Here is a 21994-nt window from a genome sequence, read left to right on the forward strand (position 1 = left end):
GAGAACTAGACCAGAGACATGTTAACCCTAAAAAGTCTGGCAGTAACAAATTACTACTAAAACAACAATAGTTTTTCAGTTGAAAAGTGAAATCTGTACATTCAAGTTTCCCTAAATGACCAACATCATTAGAATTAGAAAGCACAAACCCAAAATTTTAGTGTCCTACCCGTGAAAACACCTGCTGATTAAAAAAAAAATATATTTATAAACCATCATTTCATTTATAAATCCTCTGACAAGTTTGACTGTTTCGTTAGAAAAGAGCCAAATCAAGAGAATGATTCACTATAGCAGAGCATACCCAGAAAATGTATATGAAATTTATATATTGCTTTTTATTCATTTTTATTTTTTTTTTATTAAATGCATGTTGCTGTTTTTTGCGTTCTCATAGAATACAATTTTATTGTTTAAAAGTTTCACTTGCATATCTAAAACTTTGAGAACATACCTTACAAAAAGAGATTGAAATTTCCTTTTACTTTGAGACCACACTAGCCTTAATGCTGTTGAAGTTGCTGAAATAATCCACCCAGCTGAAATGAGCTTTAAAACAGACTCGAAGATTTATCCAAAAGTCTTTATTCAGCTGCCACATTATGAAAGTGTACAATATTACAATATAGAAAATAACACAGTCAACCCACTGACTTCTTAATTCATATTCAGTGTACAGTAATTCATATTCTGAGTAAATGCAGTTTTTGACACAATATAAATACCTTGGTGAAAAAGCCACCGCGGAGTCAAACGCGAGCAACAAAAACACTTGGTTAAAGAGTTTTAAATCGGGTCTCAGTCCTAAAAACAGATTTTTTTTTTTCCTGTTCCTTATGCATTTTCTTCTTAATACCACATGCTATACAAAGCAGTGGAGAAACCCTGACACAATGAAATGTTTTCATTTGATTTTAATATCAAAACAGACATTTCTAACAGCCTTATTTCAGATTTGCCATCTAATGATACTCATTAAGAGGTGTAATTTGGCTCATCAGATGTTTAAAAACAGAACTGAAAGGCCTTTCAAGAAATGGCTGGTGAGCTGGCATCTGTTTGGCAGGAATATAACCAACACGGGTCTAATCATAAACCCATCACAGAAGGAAACACGGCTGTACCTGCAAAAGCAAAAGAGCATCAGAAGTTCATCAAACAATATTTATTAATATAGCTGCTGTCTGTAACTTTTTTGTGTTCAAAATGTACAAAAGTTATACAAGAAGTGAGTACATCATTAATCCATTTTCCAAACCATGTTTTTGGTCTATCCTGTATCACTATGGTAAACCTATAATATGTTTTTATATTCAGACTATTTTAGACTGGTTCTGATAGGAACCGCTGCGGAGTAGTCCAGTACCTGCACGACTCGTCACAGACATAAACAGAGAGAAGTAGCTCCGGCTACAATGTTCTTCCACTTCATTATATTATATTATAATAATTTAAAAGATATATAAATACAGTACATTAGCATTAAATTCACTCATATGACATTGGTATCTGCATTTGACAAACCCATATTGGTTAACTGTGAATGCATTGCAAAAAATATTTTGCAGCTGAATATTGAACAGCCTCTAAAAATATTGTACTATTACTTTTTTAATACCTGCTGTTCAAAAGTTTGGGATCAGTAAGAGTTTTGATTGTTTTGAATGTCTTTTCTGCTTATCAAGGCTGCATTTATTTGATTAAAGATAGAACTGCTAAAACAGTGCTAAAACAGTTCTACTCAGCCATCATAGAGTCTGTTCTCTGCACATCAGTAACTGTCTGGTTTGGCTCAGCTACAAAATCAGACATCAGAAGATTACAGAGAATAGTTCGGACTGCCGAGAGGATTATTGGTGCTCCCCTGCCCCCCCTTCAAGAACTGTATTCATCCAGAGTGAGGAAAAGAGCTCAGAAAAATCACTCTGGATCCCTCACATCCAAGTCAACATCTCTTTGAACTTTTACTATCTGGCCGGCGCTACAGAGCCCCAAACACCAGGACAACCAGGCACAAGAACAGTTTTCCCCCAGGCAATTCTCTTTATGAACAGTTAAATGTTCCCCCCATTTTGCAGTAACTTTTATTTATTAGTTACCACCCCCATCCTAGCGCATCCCTGCATCTCTACCTCTTTCTATCCTATCCTATCCTATTCTGTTCTGTTCTATTCTATTCAATAGCACAACTGCACATACCACTTATTTATTTATTTCTCAATTTATTTTTCTATTTTTTGTCTATTTATATATACATATGTGTATTTTATTCTCATCTTATTTTTCTAAGTTTTGTCTATTTATATTTACATATGTGTATTTTATTCTCATCTTATGTTTATTGTCTGTATGTTGTTGCTGTCTCTGTGTACTGGAAGCTAATGACACTAAAACAAATTCCTAGTATGCGCAAGCATACTTGCCAATAACAAAAGATTCTCATTTCTGAGAAAAAAACAGTAATATTGTGAAATATTATTTCTAGTTTCTATTTCTAGTTTATTATTCTTTAAAATATAATTTATTCCTGTGATGCAAAGCTGAATTTTCAGCATCATTACTCCAGTCTTTAGTATCTTATGATCATTCAGTAATCATTTTAATATTCTGATTTATTATCAATGTTGGTAACAGTTGTGCTGCTTAATATTTTTTTTGGAATCTGTGATATTTTTTCAGGATTCTTTGATAAATAAAACATTAAAAAAAGCGGCATTTATTTAAAATAGAAATCTCCTGTAACAATATACACTGCTGTTCAAAGTTTGGGGTCAGAATTTTTTTCTTTCTTCGTTGTTTGAAAAAAAATAATTTATTCAGCAAGGATGTGTTAAAGTGATAAAATGGCAATAGTGAAGACTTCTATTTTGAATAAACACTGTTCTTTTTCTCTTTTTATTCATCAAAAAATCCTGAAAAAATATCACAGGTTCCACAAAAATATTAAGCAGCACAACTGTTTCCAACCTTGATAATAAATTAGGATATTAGAATGATTTCTGAAGGAACATGTGACACTGAAGACTGGAGTAATGGTTGATGATAAATCAGAATTGCATCACAGGAAGAAATTATATTTTAAAGTATAATAAAATAGAAAACTTTTATTTTAATTGGCAATAATATTTACTTAAAAATAAATGGAACTTTGCTGAGCATAAGAGACTTCTTTAAACAAACAAACAAAAAAAACATTCAAAACTGTACTGATCTCAAACTTATAGACATAAGCACTAATATGTATTACATGAAACAATCTCACTGCCTTGTCAGTGATTCGTACTTTTTGGGCTACCTTGACCATCTGCAGTGTCAATGTCTGGAACTTTCCAGTCTAGCTTGCGTCCTTTCTCATAGAGAGCCTTGAGAACCTTGCGGAACTCCTCTTGTCCTCCATTATGACTCAGTTCCAAGTACTTCCTGTACAACTGTAGGGCAGTCCGTGCATCTTCAATACTATCATGAGTTTCGCTCTGAATGTTCAGATCTAAACAAACATTCAAAAAGCCATAAAACACTGAGACAGAATGATACATTTACATATATGGTCAAGAGATAAGGGAAAGTTTGTGCAAGAAACCCACCGAGAAAATACCAAGCAAGAAAACGCAGAGAGATCATTCGTTTCCTAGGCATGTGGAAGAGGTAGACGGTGTCAATCACCTGTTCCTTTGGAACCTGAAAATGTAAAGCGGTTAAAATGTAAACCCTTCCACATACTAAATAAAAAAAAAAAACTAACAAATTCAACTCACCATCAAGTTTATGACCCGGAAATCTTTCTGTAATCCATGGCCAACAAAGCGAACGCCAGTGTCAATAAGAAATCGCAATTTTAGATATGTAGATTTCAAAGTTGTCAAGTGTTTTGAGGAAATCTTTGCATCAAGGTCACCAGGTTTGATACCAGAGTACTGAGTCAGGTAGTCCACCACCTATACATGCAAAAAGGTTAAATGAGTAAGAAGCAAAAAGGTTTTTCCCAACATTTTGAGAAAAACACAAAGCAATCGAATGGAAATCACTGGTACAGTAATAGTCATTTCCTGTGATTCATTTTACAATTAAATGATTTAAACATATTCCTTGTTACATGTGACACTAACAGATAACACATCTCTCCTGATAAGGCAGAAAATTGTGGTTCTCACTTTATGAGGTCATTAAAAGGTCCTGATAATTTCAAAAGGTAACTTCCCTATTACGTGAGGTACATTTAAAAGTTCTGACCTGTTCCTGTGTAGATATGTAGTCATCAATGAACGGCACTCCCTCATTGGGTCCCTGGCCTCTCACGCATGTGATACGAGCAACAGACATCTGGCTGGGCTTAATGGTGGACTTGGTCCCGTCACTTCGCAGTTCTGCCTCTTCCTGTTTAAGCAGCAACACACAAAAGCATTAAATATTTGGGGTAGGAAAAAATATGTCAAAAAATGCCAGCAATTATAGACCAATTTGGAGATTTTTTGTGGGCAGAGTCTATCTGGTGCCAGAAAATTACAGTTTTCAAGTAGTAGTCTATAGACGGCATGGAATCAAAAAAATAAAAATAAGTAAACTTGCATATATATTTTACATTTCTGACTCTCACAATTCTGATAAGAAAAATAAAAACGTCATTGTCTCTTTTATCTGCGGCTCAGAATCTTGAGTGTATATCCCACACTTTTGGCTTTTTTCCCTCAAAACTGACAAACTGAGTTAAATTGAGTTATAAAATCTGAAATAGGAGATATAATATTGCATTTGCAAGAAAAAAAAATCTGAATTGTGAGATAAAATAGGTAGATGTTATGTAAAATGTTATAGGTTTAAATAGTATTTCATGCTGTAACTGTAGAGCTAATATAATGTCCCCTATGAACTGCATATGTGAATATTGTGTAGACCTATTGTTTAAATCAAATATACAGTTGAAGTCAAAAGTTTACATACACCTTGCAGAATCTGCAAAATGTTAATTATTTTACCAAAATAAGGAGAATCCTTTTAAATCCATGGTACTACATACATTGTCATATAGTCCACAATAGAAAATAATAGTTGAATTATAAAAAAATGACCCTGTTCAAGTGTTTATATGCACTTGATTCTTAATACTGTGTTGTTACCTGAATGATCCACAGCTGTGTTTTTTTGTTTAGTGATAGTTGTTCATGAGTCCCCTGTATGTCCTGAACAGTTAAAACTGCCTGCTGTCCTTCAGGTCCGACAAATTATTTTGTTTTTCAGCATTTTTGCATATTTGAACCCTTTCCAACAAAGACTGTATGATTTTGAGAACCATCTTTTCACACTGAGGAAAGCCCGAGGGACTCATATGCAACTATTACAGAAGGTTTAAACACTCACTGATGCTTCAGAAGGAAAAACGATGCATGAAGAGCGGGGGGTGTAAACTTGTGAACAGAAGGAAAATGTATAAATTTTTCTTATTTTGCTTAAATATCATATTTTGTTCATCATATTTAGTACTGCCCTTCAGAAGCTACAGAAGATACTTACATGTTTTCCAGAAGACAAAATAAGTTAAATTTACCCCAATCTTCAAATTCAAAAAGTTTTCAACCCCCTGACTCTTAATGCATCAATTTTCCTTCTGGAGCATCAGCGTTTGAAACCTCTGTAATAGTTGCATATGAGTCCCTCAGTTGTCCTCAGTGTGAAAAAATGGATCTCAAAATCATGAAGTCATTATTGGAAAGGGTTCAAATAGACAAAAATGCTAAAAAAAAAAAAAAAAAAAAAAAACAGAATTTGTGGGACCTGAAGAACTTTTCTGAAGAACAGCAGGTAGTTCAATTGTTCAGGACAAACACGGAACTGATGAACATCTATCGATAAACAAAAATAAACAGCTGTGGATCATTCAGGTAACAACACAGTATTAAGAATCATGCGTATGTAAACTTTTGAAAGGGGTAATTTTTATAAATTCACTTATTATTTTCTCTTTTGGACTATATGTAAATGTATTTGAAGTATTTCAGTACTAATTATAAATAACATGTATTTTGTATGATCCCTCTTATTTTGGTGAAATAACATTTTGCAGATTCTGCAAGGTGTATGTAAACTTTTGACTTCAACTGTACACTTTAAAGTAGAGTAAACATTTGTGTTTAGCTTTAAATGGCATCTTTGACGACAATATTTTGAACTTTTTGAATTTGAAGATTGGGGTAAATTCAACTTATTTTGTTTTCTGGGAAACATGTAAGTATAATACATTTTTTCTCTTATTCCATGGATTTTACCTGTTTCCCTCCACTTGTTATCAGTTTTTTTCTGCCACCACAATGTGTGCGCCTCTGCAAGTGACATAACTGTGACGTCTACTCCAAATTGGTATACAGAACATTAAAGTGTTTCTCACTGACCTGGTTGAGTGTGACAAATTCTGCATCCAGTCCAACAAGGTCTGAAGTCTGCGGCATCTCGCTCACCATGAGAGGTATGAAGGTGGCGTGACTCTTCCTCTGCTTCCGTGCCAACGAGGCCTCCGTCAGCAGAACGCTGGCATCAATAGGGTTCTTAACTAGGAGAAAATGGAGAAGATGCAGGAATAATTAAAACAAATGCTCACCAAGGCTGCATTTATTTGATTAAAAATACAGTAAAAACAGTTATGAAATATTATGATTTAAAACAACAGTTTTATATTTTAATCTATTTTAAAATGTGATTTATTTACATGATCCTTCAGAAATCATTCTTATATGCTGATTTGATGCTGAAGAAATATTTGAAAACAGTTGTGCTGTATTCTTTGATAAATAGTTCAAATTAAGCATTTTTGTAACATTATAAATGTCTTTACTCTCATATCACTGCTAAATAAAAGTATTAATATAATTTAAACTTCTTTGAACAGCAGTGTATGCATATTATAAATGTTGAGGTAAATGAACACATACTTCGCAAATCATACTTGGCGTGGTAGTTTCTCTTGACGTAATAAAGTACAGCAGGAACCTTCCAGTTTACATCAAACTGAGCTGATTCAGCCTAATGGAGACATATTGCAACACCATTCAGCGTCACATTTGACGCACTTCCAGAGGGAATACAGAAATTACTGTGCTAGTACGTAATATGGGATGTTTTCATAACAGGAAAAGTTGAAATTTGTCAGATGTTTGGTATTTTTACCTTGTCAATTGGCTCAATCAGAAAATCATTGAACAGATACCACTGCTGGTGTGTTACTCCCTGAAAGCCACAGAAAACACAGTTTGTACCTCACGTCCAATATATTGTGTCAAATTCAAATGGTTTCAAGATTTGCTCACACCTCTTTCCTTTGATGGTAGGTCTCGCCTACTTTGATATGTGCCACCAGGTTTCCTCCTGTCCGAGCATCCTGGATATGAGATACGGTGACGACCAGGTCATAGACAGACGCTCCTTCTGCCTCTTCACTTTCAGTTAGCTATGAGAAGAAACAAGATCAAATTTATCTGAGCAGGCTCAGTTTAAATAATCTCAAGAGTCATCTTTCCCAATCTTGATGTGGTTAATAAAGTTCAGAGTGTTTCTCACTTCCTCTCCCTCAGACAGGCTGCTGACCTCCAGGCCTTGAGTCTTACTGATGCACATCTTCAGACTGAGAGGGATCCACACGTGCCTCATATCCTCCGCTTGAGTGTCAAAGGTCAAGCCCTCCACGCTGCAAAGCTCTTCCCTGTACATAATATATGTAAATTATATGGGCCATTCTACAGGATTGGTCCAAACCGCTGTGCCACAACCAAAACACACATTTAAGTATTCAAATCTTAGATGCCTACTAAGATGCTTCTATTATCTACTGAAACCCACAATAATATTTAAGATATCAGTAAGCTTAATATACATAAAACCTTAATTTATTGGGTACTTTCAATTGGGAGGTTGCTGTCCAGAACCCTAAACCCTAAATTTCAATTTATGAAAATGATATTGAAATCATTTTTGTAATTTTTTCCATCATTGTTTTTAGTATCTTTTTGATACAACAGTAACAAAACAGTGTGTTTTAGTCCATTATTAGAAAATATTCATGTCTCCCTCTCTATCATAAGTACATGGTCAGTAGGCCACTGACACATGTGTTACATGTGTTAGCTAACCATGTGCTGATTAGCATCTTTGTGTTAGGTTCAAAAGTATCTAAAATTGTCATTACTGAAGCAGTCATGACCGAGTTTTGGTAGTTTTTTGGGTGTTTTTCCATAAATTTGTCACAACCGAAAGAGTCACGACCAAAACATGTCATCATCGTTTCAGCAGTGACACAAGGGAACACATAATCAGCATATAAACAAAAATTTGACAGTTATACAAATTTTTAGTATTTAAGTATGCAAGGCCTGCAATATGATGTGGTCGCTAATAAAGCATTACTATCACTACCGAAAATATGTGCAATTGCTACCACAACATGGTATGTTTTGTCAAAAATAGATGCTATGATAGAGTTTGATTCAATGTATGTTCTGACTAATAGATTTTAATTGCTTTTTACTAAGAAAAATTGGATTCAAAATACAACAAATCATAAATTACAACTGCAATATTGTTAAAAATGTAAATGTTATTGATTTACTTTTTAACAAAATAGCAGAAAACTATATTTACAATACAGATGTAAGCAAAATTTTAATAGGTCAATATAACCCTTCTAATTCAATTATTATTACTGCGTTTTGGTAGTGACAAATTTAAGGAGAGGACAAATATTCCAAAATGTTCTGAAAATACAATATAAAAATTAACTGCACAATTACTAGAAATGTATAGCTTGGACATTATAAAATTTGCATACTTACAAATGTTTTGGATTTTTTTTTTTTCTCCAGTTCTGCAGAATAGCTCACATACATAAAACACTTACTCTAAACACCATTCTGTCGGTAAAGGTTCTTTGGGTTTGGGAGGTTCAGCTGCTTCTTTCTTCAGAGCTTTGTTGTATGCATACTGTGAACAAAAAAAAAAATAATAACAACATACAGATCAGCTGAATGAACAAGCTGTTGCATTGCTAATACACCACTGACATATCTCACTGTCACATGACAGAAAAATATTATATAACAAAGGAATCCTAAAGTAACGACTTCAACAGATGCGTAAAGCATTAAAGGACATTTAAGGGCAGAGATTTGGTTAAATTCTGTCAATGCATTACCATATACCAACAGGAAAGGATATGGGTCTAACCTCAGTCTGTGCTTTCCAGAATTCTGCCTCTTTAGCGCTGTTCACCTCACAGTTGATCACCAGGACATCAGGCAGACAACGAATGTTCCTGGTCTGCACCTAAAAACACATAAATATTTAGATATTTAGTACTTTGCGCTTTTTACACTTTTGGTTTGTTACGATTTTTTTGATGTTTTTAAAATAAGTCTCTTATGCTCATCAAGGCTGCATTTATTTGGTGAAAAATGTAGTATTAAAAAAAGTAATACTGTGAAATCATTACTATTAAAATGTCTTCAGTGTCACATGATCCTTCGGAAATCATTCTGATATACTGATTTGGTGCTCAAAAAATATTTATTATTATTATCAGTGTTGAAAATTCAATGTTGTGCTTCTGGACATTTTTGTGCAAACGGTGATACATTTTTCCAGGATACTTTGAGTAGAAAGTTGGAATTAAATAGCCTTTATTTGAAATAGTCTTCACTGCCACTATTTGATCAGTTTTGCCGAATAAAGGTGTTGATTTTGAATGTGTACATATACATATGTGTGCAAAAACGTACTGTTGGCTGGTATTTCTCACAGTTGTCACACCAGGCCTGTGTGCTTTGTTCCAGACAAATACTCTTCTTCAGGATCTCTGCGAAGTCATATTCCTCTATTGTCTTATCTGTCAAAAATCAAAGCAAGCAATAATTTAATTATTAATTTTGTTTATCCACATTTTTCTGCCCATTTGTAAATTTTATGGGTGTGGCTTCCAGTCTCATCTGCATCCAGCTATTTTTAGCTATACAAAACAGCTTGTTTTGCTGCTTGATATTGCAAATTGGTGTATTAATGTATTATTTTAATTATGAGCACACTGGTTTGTAGTGCAAACAGTTTTATCATTTACTTTATGTTGTTATTCTTCTCGTTATTTCCCTATAGCAGATAATGGACCGGAAGTCTCACCCATAGGTTTACTTCCATGTTGAAGAAAAAGGTGGATAAAAGAAACAAACTAGCAAAACATCTATATTTCATGCCCATGCTGGTCTACATAGATGTATTCATATGTGAATAAAGTGTGGTTTGGTAGTTCTGACCTTGAGAGCTCTGCTCAGGGTAGTGCATGGTAAACAGCAGAGTCAAGGACGAGCGAACCGTCTCCTTTCCACAGCGACACAAACTGCTGTTCTCCACCTCACAGCCAAACAACCGGCCAATCACAGACTCCCCTGAGGAACCCAGCGTACTGGCGTGGACACAAAACATAAAACACTCCATTCTAGTGTAACTTGCTGCACTGAATTCAAGTACATGATGCAGATCCTCACCTGCTGCTGGCTCCTCTGTATGCCTGCGGCCCTTCCTGCTCCAGTGTTTCCTGATGCAGCTGTGCAAGAATGAAACGGTTCCAGCTCTGGATGAGACGACCTAGACGGGCTTTCCCTGTCTGCTCATCTGAGTCAGCCAGGATCAAGCCTAACGCAGACGCCTCCGGGATTGTCCGGAAAGCCCGGAGAAAATTACTGGCCTATGAAGAAAACAAACAAGTGCTTTGTGTACATGCATATGATATGACAGCTTTGATGGCATAGATACAGCTGGGGATGAATTTTGATTGAACTTAAAGTACCTGGCAGGGGTCTCCTCTGCTCAAGTCCAGCATGTGAAAAAGGAACCCCAACTCACAAGCCAGACAGAACTCCTTCTGACACAAATGATTCTGTACCAGACACCTGACGGGCTCCAGGAAGTACAGCACCTGCCACAGCATACACAGAATTAACGTTTGATAAAATTCCAGAGGACTGGAACGTCTAAAGCGAAAGCTGTGCATTCCCGAAATTCCTTAGAAAGCAGAAAAAATACCAAGGACTTTTCAATGTAAAAGGCATAGTGACGTTTGGGACTTTTTCAGATTCCTCAGGAAAATGTCAGGCAATTACATTTTAATGTGCATAACTATGATTCAGAATTTTAAATGTCTTTAATATTAAGTTAAATATATTCAATATAATACTATAATGCAGTAAAAATGGTATGTGTGTGTGTTTTCACCTGGATCATGCAGTTGCAGTAAGCATTGGGTATGTGAGGCTCCAAACCAGCAAACAAAGTCCGGTTATAGTGCTTAAAATCAAAGTCTTCCAGTCCCAGTTTGGAATATTTAATGGTGACCTGACATTAAAAAAAATATGCCACATAATCAGAACCGTATAATCAGAAAATCCTTGGTGTATATGACTTGATTCTTTGAGATGAATTCAATCGGAGTTATATTATAAAATGTCCTGGGTTTATAATGGCAGTGAATGGGTGTTGAGATTTTTAAGCCCAAAAAAGTGCATCCATCCATCATGAAAAGTACTCCACAGGGCTCCTGAGGGTTAATAAACGCCTAATAAAGGCTGGATGATGTACAACATCCTGTGGCATCCACTAGAACGTCACTCTTTTGTGAACACACATACGAAAGTTAGTGGAATTAGATATTTTTCTTACACAAGCACATTGATTCACTTCAGAAGGCCTTTATTAACCTCCCGGAGCTGTGAGGAGTGCTTTTTATAATGGAAGGATGCACTTTTTTGGTCTTCAAAATCTCAACACCCATTCACTCTCATTATAAAGCTTGGAAGAGCCATGAGATTTTTTAATATAAGTCCGATAATATTCGTCTGAAAGAAGAAAGTCATACACACCTAGGGTGGTTTTAAGGTGAGTAAATCACAGGGTGATTTTAATTTTTGGGTAAACTATCCCTTTAAATTACATGCAAACAGTTTTTGTTCTAAAAATAATACATAGAACATTATCTCATCCAAAACAAATTTGCATGCCAACATTTGTAAAAGTCAAAATAGCTCATGTACTACGTAATTATTACCAAAGATCATGGGGTTATGCACAACACTGGCTGATCACTACCTTCCTGTATTTCTTTGGTATCATGTAAAGATGCGGCTCCTCATCTCGACCAATGGGAGACTCCGGGACCTGGTTATAGCTGTCATATTCAAGCTCTATGTCTTTAATCTTATAAGGAACCTGTCAAAAACAAAGGAAAAGAAATAACCAGTTAGACAGCATTACTGCACTGACATGACTGACGCACTGTCAAATGACATATCAGAGACACTAGATCAGCTATATTACCGTGAAACAGGATGTCCTTCTTATAACACGGAAAATCTTTGACTGTACCATTACGTGTTTAGTGACTCTAAGCACCAATCTTTCAAACCTGTTAAGTTTAGCATTTTGCCATCTTTAGATGTAAACTAGAATCAGATTTCATTTGAAAAGAGCACATGCTTACCTGGTTTCTGGGACGGGTTCTAGGATTGGGGGCGTATCCAATAAAGCCCACAGTTTTCATAGTCCTAAGAATCTCTGGATCCACCGGAGGGGCTCGTCTGATAGTGAAAAGAACACATTTACGTGAACAAATCACCATATAGCATGCCATTTGTTATGTAAATTTGTGTACAAAAACTGTGTACAAGAAATGAGAGTGAATAAAAAAGTAATATATTTTTTCTAAAATGTAATGAATATCACAATTGATCCAGGTCTGTGACATAAGAACATGACCTAGCCTGAGACATACTGTAGGGGGCAGTATTACACAATAACGTTACAATACAGGGACTGTGCAGAATACCATACTTCCCTTATGCTCTATGATTTTCTGCAAAATATAGTATTCCCATTGTGCAAAATATGCAAACTGTATTTCTGCACAAAATTTCCAGATGATGCAATTTTTTTCACTCATCATGTGATTCGACTGGCAGTGTTAAATATGTTTGGAAAACATTTATTTAATTAAATAAATACAGCTTTTTGGGATCATGAAGACTTGTAATGTTTTTAATGAAGCCTCTTATGCTCATCAAGGCTGCATTTATTTGACCAAAAAAATGCAAAATTGTAATATTGCAAAATGATATTACAATACAAAATACATATATATATTTTTTAATATACATTAAAACATAATTTATTGCTGTGATGCAAAACTGGTACTCCAGTCTTAAGTGTCACATGATCCTTCAGAAATCATTTTAATATGCTGATTTATTATTAGAATTATCAATGTTAGAAACAGTTCTGCTGCCAAATATTTTTTGGAACGTGTGATTCTTTTTTCAGGATTCTTTGATGAATAACAAGTTAAAAAGAACAGCATTTATATAAAAAAAAAAACATTAAGCAGCACACTGTTTTCGACACTGATAATAATTTTCTTCTGACACACTACAGCAAAAAATAAAACACTGGACTTAAAACCATTTTTTAGCTGGTGAAAATACTACTGTGTTCTAATAATTTTGGCCACCACTGTATACATACGGCTCAGTCATACCTTGGGCTGGGAGTGATAAGGGAGGTGGCCCAATCAGAGAGCAGGGGCTCGGTACTGGTGAGTGGCATGGGCAGGAGAGACAGAGGCATGAGCTCATGATTCCAGTCCATTTGGGGCAGGGAATCCACCAGGCAAGGCAATGCTAACTCTGTCTCCCTGGAGTAACTGTTAAAGGACACCTCAGGGGCGCTGGACCACAGGTGCACACAGCCACCAGAGTCCCCAAAGGAGAGCGCCTGTTTGCTGGCGGACACATCAAAGCTCATCAGCAGCTGCCCCACAGTGTTGACGTGGAAGATATCAGCCAGATTGGCCAGGCCAGTGGGCTCGCAAAACTGACACTGACCTGTAGACACAAAGACACATACTTACTCATCAGGATTTTTCTAAAATATTTGAAAGGGGTTTTTTTCTTTTACCAGGCTACCATTATTAATTAGCTAAACTATACTTAATCATATACTGTAATATGAACAACCAAAAATTGAATAGACTAGTACATAACAGTAGCAGTGCTTATTTTAAATCGGACACAATGGAAAAATGTTCTGTGGTTCAGTGAGGGAGTCAATTGTAAACCGGGTAACAACTCTGAGTCAAAATCTGAACTCAAAAACAGGCTTTTACACCTGGTTTAAAAAAATAGATATATTAAATGTAATAAAATGTTCTCATAAATTTTATTAAAAATAATCTTAACAAGACTTTTAATTTTTATGCAGTCTGTTAATTTATATTTAACATAGTTAATTTCAGTTTAAAATATGTATGTTTGATTGCATATTAAAAAAAAAAACTTCTCAGGTTTATGCAACAAACTGTAGCGAGATGATATCTGATAAAACCACAAAGATTTACATACCCAAATAAATTTTTAATTATGGTTTTATGTATTGTTTTTGCACATTTATGATCATTTTAGTTATAATATAGAGCTTGTTAAAGTTTGTTATAATATAAAGTTGTTTAAGTTGTGTAACAATTTCTAAAATCACACGTTGTATGATTAACCTGAAAAAAAAAAAAAACTACCTACACTTTGTTCATTTCCTGTTTAGAAATATAACATATTACAGATGGTAAATGCTGAGTCAGAATGCCCTCGAGCCAAGTACTCTGTAATGGCTGTCTGGTACACTGTTTAGCATCTTCAGCATGATTAATTCATATGACCCACAGACTGAAAATCTATGTGGACAACATGACAACCGCCAAAAGGGAAATGAAAGTAAGGTGGGACTTTTGAATGCTGAAAAACTGCAATAACATCAGTAAGCTTCAGAAGAAAAGATTACTAGATTAAACGTGAGGCTGGGAACAACAACCGTAATCCAAAGAAGACCACTACTGAATGATTAAAATACTTTGCAAGTTGCAAACAAAAATCCCCCAACAGTTCTTCAACACATCAGGGACAGTTAGCAGCCGACTAGGGTGTGGCAATGACACCAGTATCATCCTGTGTATTTTTCATAGTATTTTATTCTGTGTGTTACCATTAAAGTTCTCCTTTTAGTGACAACAGTTAGGTGAATACCACCTACGTGACATACACGTTCACACATCGTACCTGTTTGAGAAATGATAGCCAGACGGGAGGTGTATGTGGGGATGAAGCGGAGGAAAAGGGGATCCACGTGGACCTGCAGTGGGGTGATGGCCCTCATCATTCGCAGGTCATACACCATGAGGAACCGGTCGCATGACAGTCCATTCAAGCCACGGCTCGAAAAGCCACACGCCGCCAACAGGTTACCGTGCACGTCGAAATCAGACAGGCTGCCAGAGAACGCGTCAAACTCGTGCTCCATTTTAAATGTGCGTAGATCACGCAGAGACACCTATGACAAATGATTGACACACATTCACAAATAAAGAGATTTAATTTATGTTGATCACTATATATTCTACTACATACTCCAGAGGTTATATAAGGTTATGTAAACTAATGAATGCATTTGAAAAATGTTCTCATCTTTTAGGGGTTTTTTTGCAGTTTACTTAAATATACAAAAAACTATACCAGTCAAAAGTTTTTGAACATTAAAGTTTTTAAAGAAGTCTCTTCTGTTCTCTAAGCGTGCATTTATATAATTCAAAGTACAATGAACACTCAATTTTTGAAATATTTTTACTATTTAAAATGACAGTTTTCTATTTGAATATACTTTAAAATGTAATTTATTCCTGTGATTTCAAAGCTGAATTTTTAGCATCATTACTACAGTCACATGAACCTTTAAAAATCATTCTAATATTATAACTTACTGCTAATATATATATATATATATATATATATATATATATATATATATATATATATATGTTGAAAACAGCTGAGCAGATTTTTTTTCAGGTTTTTATTGATGATTAGAAAGTTCAGAATAACAGCATTTATCTGAAATAGAAATCTTTTGTGACATTATAAATGTCTGTATCATCAGTTTAGATCTATTTAAAGTGTCCTTGCTAAATAAAAGTCTTAATTTCTATCATTTTTATACTATTTCAACAATGTTCTTACTACCTTTCTGACCCAGCAATGAAATTGACACGTTCAAGGCCCAGAAAGGTAGTAAGAGCATTGTTAAACTAGTCAGTGACATCAGTGATTCAACCTTAATTTTATGAAGCTACGAGAATACTTACCAAATTAACGGCTTTATTACACAATTTCTTCTCTTCTGTGTCAGACTTAAAAAAGGTTTTAACAAGAATTCTCATAGCTTTATAGCATTACAGTTGAAACATTAATGTCACATGGACTATTTTAACAATGTCCTTACTACCTTTCTGGGCCAGAAAGCTCTCGGATTTCATCAAAAATATCTCAATTAGTGTTTTAAAGATAAAATGAAGGTCTGGAATGACATGAGGGTAAGTAATTATTGACAGAATTTTCATTTTTGGGTGAACTATCTCTTTAAATAAATTTCAACTACATGCTGGAAAATGACATTAACTGCAGTTACAAATGAAATACCAAGAACCTTTTTCCATTTTTTTTAATGAAGTTGTTGCACATTAAGCTGTTCCATTTAATTTTGTGGACAATCTGAAAATTCCAGCTACCAAATAGTCTGAGCTGATCGGCCTGTGAGAAAAATCAGGAATGTGTGAAAGCACAAAAAGAAAAAGCCCTATGTATTCTACCCGTGTTTACAGATTAAGTGTAGGCAGCGCGTTCCCACATTAGCTCAGAGCAAAACTTTTCACACACAACATCCCTCTATTCTGTGGGAAAAGCGAAAGGAGGAAACGTTTTTGTTCCACATCCATTTTTGCTTTACTCCTTCACCTACCTTGCCAGATGTGTGACCGCAAAAGAAGAAGCGATTGGACTGTCTCATGATGGCGACTCCGGGCACCTCAACAGTAAACTAAAGTGAAAGTGGAAATGAAAGATCTAGATTTAAAGATGTAAATACTGAAACATCTTCAAATTTATTATATACAATTAAAAAATATATATATTACTATTGTATTACTGCAATAGTATTGTATCGTCTTACTTTTTGTGTTTCCTGTACTGTTGTGAGGTCCAATTCGGCCACATAGTTCTGCAGACCTCCCATTAACAATGTGTTATTATCGGTCAGAATCAAACTGTGCATGTCGGCACCTTCCTCCATTCTAAAAAAACATGAATGAATGAACACCCACACATAGGCACAGATAGGCAAATAAAACATTTTATTACAGCATTCATGGCATACACCTGTGTTCTGTATGCTTTTGAGGGCTTCCTCACACCAGTGCTAGTCTAGACATGATACCTGCATTTATCTTCAAATGATACTTGTAGCATATGCGGGTTTCCAACTCACGGATACTCAAACATAATTAAACCTCCCCGGGTGAGGCATTTGAGGTTGTTTTTGGTCAAAAACAGCACTCCTGTGTCCATACTCTGGATGTGGCGAATGTCATCAGTCATGTGCACCTGGAAAGATGAGTAGCGGCCCATTGTTGGACCAAAAAAGGAACTTGCATGTCCCTGTTATGAAACAGAGGAAAGAACAAACATACACACACCCCAGTTAGTAATGCCGCTCGAGCTTGTGAATAAAGTGACATCACCTCTTTAATGTGGAAGTACAATTAAGGTAATGTAATTTAGTGGCCAAAACCACAGCTGAATTTTTGGAGTGAGATTAAACTTTAACCTTAAATCTCCCAACTTCAATAGAAACATCTATTCATTCATGAAAAATTTTTGGTGAAAATACTTCTGAGATTGATTCATTTTATAGCTCTGAATAGATGACATACATTTCTGATCAAAGGTTTGGAATTATTATGACTTTTTAAATAAGTCTCTTATGCTCACCAAGGGTGCATTTATTTAATAAAAACACAGTAAAACCAGAATATTGTTAAAAGTTTATTACAATTTTAAAAGGTGTTTTCTATTTGAATATGTCCTGAAATGTAATTTATTCCTGTCATGGCAAAGAAGCATATTCAATTACTCCAGTGTCACATGATTGTTCAGAAATCATTTAAATATGCTGATTTGCTGGTCAAGAAAAATGTGATTCTAATTTAAATAACATTTAAAAATAATGAAAAAAACAAAGAAATTAATACTTTGATTCAGCAAGGACGCATTAAACTGATCAAAAGTGACAGTAAAGACATTTATAACATTACAAAAGATTTCTATTTCAAACAAAAAAAAAAAAAGTCCTAAAAAAAAAATTGTATCACAGTTTCCATAAAACTACTGAACAGCAAAAGCTGTTGTCAATACTGATAATAAGATCTATTACTTAATAACTAAGCACCAAGACTGGAGTAATGACTGCTGAAAATTAAGGTTTGCTATCTTAAAATATATTAAAACAGAAAACAGTTTAATTATTACAATTTAAAATTGACCCTTCGCAAAAACCTGCTTTTCTTAGTTGCTGTTGCTATGTCTCACAAACAGTGCCGCTACACATTATGTTCTCACGCAGTGAAAAATACATCGCGGAGCAAAGAGTAAACTGACAACATGCTGACAGGCAAGACAGAGCAGGTTACGTCTGGTATGAAACAAGGTCTCAGCTTTAAAATGTTGTCATTTTTAAAGAAATTTAAAAAATAAATACCATTTTGTGGCTCTTTAATGTGTCATGACAGATTAGATCAATGACGTGAACCGATCGCCTTTTCGCATGAAAAAACATGAATGAACATAAGAAAATATTTTATTTCAACTGCAGAAAGACTTAAATACACACAATGCCCACCGAAGTTAATCTACTCTCCTGTCTGATTTGCTTGTCAGACAGAATGGCGGATTCGGCCTTTTGATTGGTCAGATCACCCGTCAATCAAGCTGTTTGCAAAGGGTCAACTGTATGAATGTTTTACAATATTAATGTTTTTACAGTATTTTTGACCAAATAAACACAGCCTTAGGAATTATAACTGACCTCTCTAAAAAGCACAATTATTCCAAACATTTGTGTCACTTTACCCTATGGTTCCCCATCCAGAGCAGCTCTTCCTGCAGGTCGAAGTGTGTTGCCGTCACAGGGATTCCGACCTCAGCAGCCACGCTGTGCAACTCCGAGTACATGCCCTCCACTATATGCATGGATTCAGACACGGGAACAGCCAGCGCGTCGGGGTCGAGCTCCACACCCTGCAGCAGCGCCGGATCGAGCCGTGGGTCCATTGAAGAGTCCAGACCGGGCTCCAGGCCGCCATGCAGGCCGGGCGTGTACTCGCCCAAACCCGGGTCCAGACCCTCAAAGTTCATCATGAGGATGCTGGTGCTGGGTTAGAGTGAGAGGAAAACTGGGTCAGGGGTGCCTTTTGTTTCCCTTTATGAAACTTTCACAAAGAAAACTTTGACAGTGTTTTTTCCGTGTGCATGTCGTTAAAACATCAGTCAATCAATCAATAAATACATATGTTAAAAAATATATACACTGCTGTTCAAACGTTTGGGATCAGTAAGATTTTTAATGTTTTTAAAGTTTCTTATGATCATCAAAGCTGCGTTTATTTGAACCAAAAATACAGGAAAAAAATTATATTGTGAAATATTATGATGTAAAATAATGTTTTTCTATTTTAATATACATTACCATCTAATTTATTCCTGTGATCAAAGCTGAATTTTCAGCATTATTACTCCAATATTTAGTGTCACATGATCCTTCAGAAATCATCAGTGCTGGTAACAGTTGTGCTGCTTAATATTTTTTTGGAACCTGTGATACTTTTTTCAGGATTCTTTGATGAATAAAAAGTTAAAAAGAACAGCATTTATTCAAAATATATATCTTTTCTAACAATATACACTACCGTTCAAAAGTTTTTGAAAGAAATTAATACTTTTATTCAGCAAGGACGTGTTAAATTGATAAAAAGTGATAGTAAAGACTTACATTGTTAGAAAATATTTATATTTTGCTTTTTTCTGTATTTTTAATCAAATAAATGCAGACTTAATGAGTGTAAGAGAATTCTTTAAAAAATATTACAAGTCTCACTAATCCCAAACTACTTCTTTCTAAATGTAATGACTTTTTGGCCTATTACCATCCCAATTTGTCCATATGGAATATGAAAATAAAAACTAAGATTCTGCATTTATTCCCTCTCCCTCCATTTTTTTTTTTTTTTTAATTTTAGTGACATGATATTGTATGGACTCGAAGAAGCATCATATCAAGTATGTTACCATGAAAAGTCCTCCATGCCACATTTTTTATTATTTAAACTCTAATATTTTTTACTAATAACACTTTATCTAATATTTGGCTTAGTTTGTCAGTAAATTGATTATTGGATATTACCTTGTGAATATCAACCTTGTGACATTTCAAAGGCACAGCAGTTTATGAACATAATACATTTATTATTACATTCTTTGTTTCATAAGAAATTAGAAAGATTTAGATAATTAAATCCAGTTGTCATGGAGGCTTGCTGTATGTGCTGCTTTTACAAAGCTAGTGAGCTGCCTACCTAGACAGCATTTTTAGGCTTCACGAATGATTGAATGATTATGAATGAAACCTATGCTTCCAAAATTGCTGTTTAGGTAAGCAGTTCGCTCGGTTTTGAAACACGGCAATACTGTTGCACACCAACGTTGCGTAAAAAACGGGGTGTTACCGCATCGAAGTGTGCGACACTTTTCCGCTATTCTACCGCAGTGTAGACAAAGTATTATTATAGCGTAAGCTTTTAAAATGAGCGTGCAAAATACGTCTGAATAAAAGAGCAAAGTTAGTCATTTTCTGTGCATGGCACATGTGACATCTACACTCAGGATTTCAATTCGTTTATAAAGTTCTTCAAGCAAACCAGCAGGTAGGGACTTAAAATGTGTATTGTGAACATTTAACAGGATAAATCATACCTCTAAAATACAGTTATCCTCGGATCCATATGCTCATACTACTCGCTTCATTCAAAACAAAAACAAACATGCACTTCCGGGTTAGACTGAACTGCATCCGGAATCATCATAGCCGCTTTCAGACAGTTTAGACATGAAAGTATTATTTAAGTTCTATCTATCTATCTATCTATCTATCTATCTATCTATCTATCTATCTATCTATCTATCTGTCTGTCTGTCTATGTTTCTATCTATCAAAATAGAAATTATATAATTTTGTGATTTGCATGATCTGCTGGCTCCAAAATACAAAGGCTTTTGTTAATACAATGCAGACTCAAATTTGTCAAATAATAACATAGACAAAATATAAACCTTCAGAATTTCCCTGACATGTCAAATGCATGTGTAGAAACATTTTCAAGCCTAAATGCGGTGGAGTTATTTATTATTTATTAAGATGGTATGTGAGGTTGGACAGCTTGAAGACAAACATGACCAGAAGCTATAAAGTCAGCAGCATCTTAAGATCAGTCAAGGTAGATATTTATGTCACTACAAGCAGACAGACATCTTCAGGAAAGAAGAAATTCTGTGCCTGCCGTTGCCGGCGTTACAGGTTTGTGGACAGTCTCAGTTCCTCTGATTATTAAAAAAAAAACTTTCAGATCAGGGAAATATCTCATTCAGGTTTCTAGGAATGCTGTGTGGTCATGTTTACTACATTGGAACTTTTATAATTTCAATTGCAATAATAGATGAATTGTTTTGCTCTATAGTAACGTCAAAGAATTAGTGAAACATTTGTGAATGGGGCGACCTACAGAAGAGATTTACCAGCTTAAATTCTCATGAATCTTGTATGTGGAAGAAAATTCCTGTAACTACGTTTTGCAGAGTTCTAAGTTAATCCTGACTTTTATAGTAGAGATTCACTCCAAAAATACCTTGGCTCACAAGTCCACGTGAAACTCAGATCACTACTTTATTTCAAACACTCCATCGTTAAAAAATAAATACATATATAGATGCAATAAATAAATACATATAAATAGCTGGGGCTTATGTAAAATTGTATACAACTAGGTTGTTTA

The 21994-nt window shown here is 35.0% G+C and overlaps 1 protein-coding gene across 3 annotated transcripts; it reads right to left on the reverse strand.

Moving 5' to 3' along the window:
* Nucleotides 1-568: 568 nt before the first annotated feature.
* pan2 (poly(A) specific ribonuclease subunit PAN2) lies at nucleotides 569-21015 on the reverse strand. 3 transcript variants are annotated; one of them, XM_051096440.1, is made up of 26 exons: nucleotides 20919-21015; nucleotides 19020-19320; nucleotides 17380-17549; nucleotides 17065-17185; nucleotides 16855-16932; nucleotides 15123-15393; nucleotides 13553-13898; nucleotides 12503-12599; nucleotides 12112-12231; nucleotides 11242-11361; nucleotides 10817-10945; nucleotides 10515-10714; nucleotides 10284-10432; nucleotides 9756-9862; nucleotides 9205-9303; nucleotides 8879-8961; nucleotides 7546-7687; nucleotides 7298-7435; nucleotides 7156-7215; nucleotides 6921-7011; nucleotides 6384-6541; nucleotides 4231-4374; nucleotides 3756-3935; nucleotides 3585-3678; nucleotides 3296-3487; nucleotides 569-1124 (listed from the first exon to the last, which is right to left on the reverse strand). In XM_051096440.1, exons 2-26 carry the CDS (start codon nucleotides 19305-19307, stop codon nucleotides 1090-1092), a joined length of 3612 nt encoding a protein of 1203 aa, XP_050952397.1. In that variant the 5' UTR covers nucleotides 19308-19320; nucleotides 20919-21015; the 3' UTR covers nucleotides 569-1089. The 3 variants fall into 3 exon arrangements, with proteins under 3 accessions (XP_050952397.1, XP_050952396.1, XP_050952398.1); XM_051096439.1 differs by having other exon boundaries at nucleotides 3284-3487; XM_051096441.1 differs by lacking the exons at nucleotides 19020-19320; nucleotides 20919-21015 and having other exon boundaries at nucleotides 3284-3487; nucleotides 17329-17521.
* Nucleotides 21016-21994: the final 979 nt, after the last annotated feature.

The sequence above is a fragment of the Labeo rohita genome, chromosome 23 (assembly GCF_022985175.1).
Source record: "Labeo rohita strain BAU-BD-2019 chromosome 23, IGBB_LRoh.1.0, whole genome shotgun sequence".
Lineage (NCBI taxonomy): Eukaryota > Metazoa > Chordata > Actinopteri > Cypriniformes > Cyprinidae > Labeo > Labeo rohita.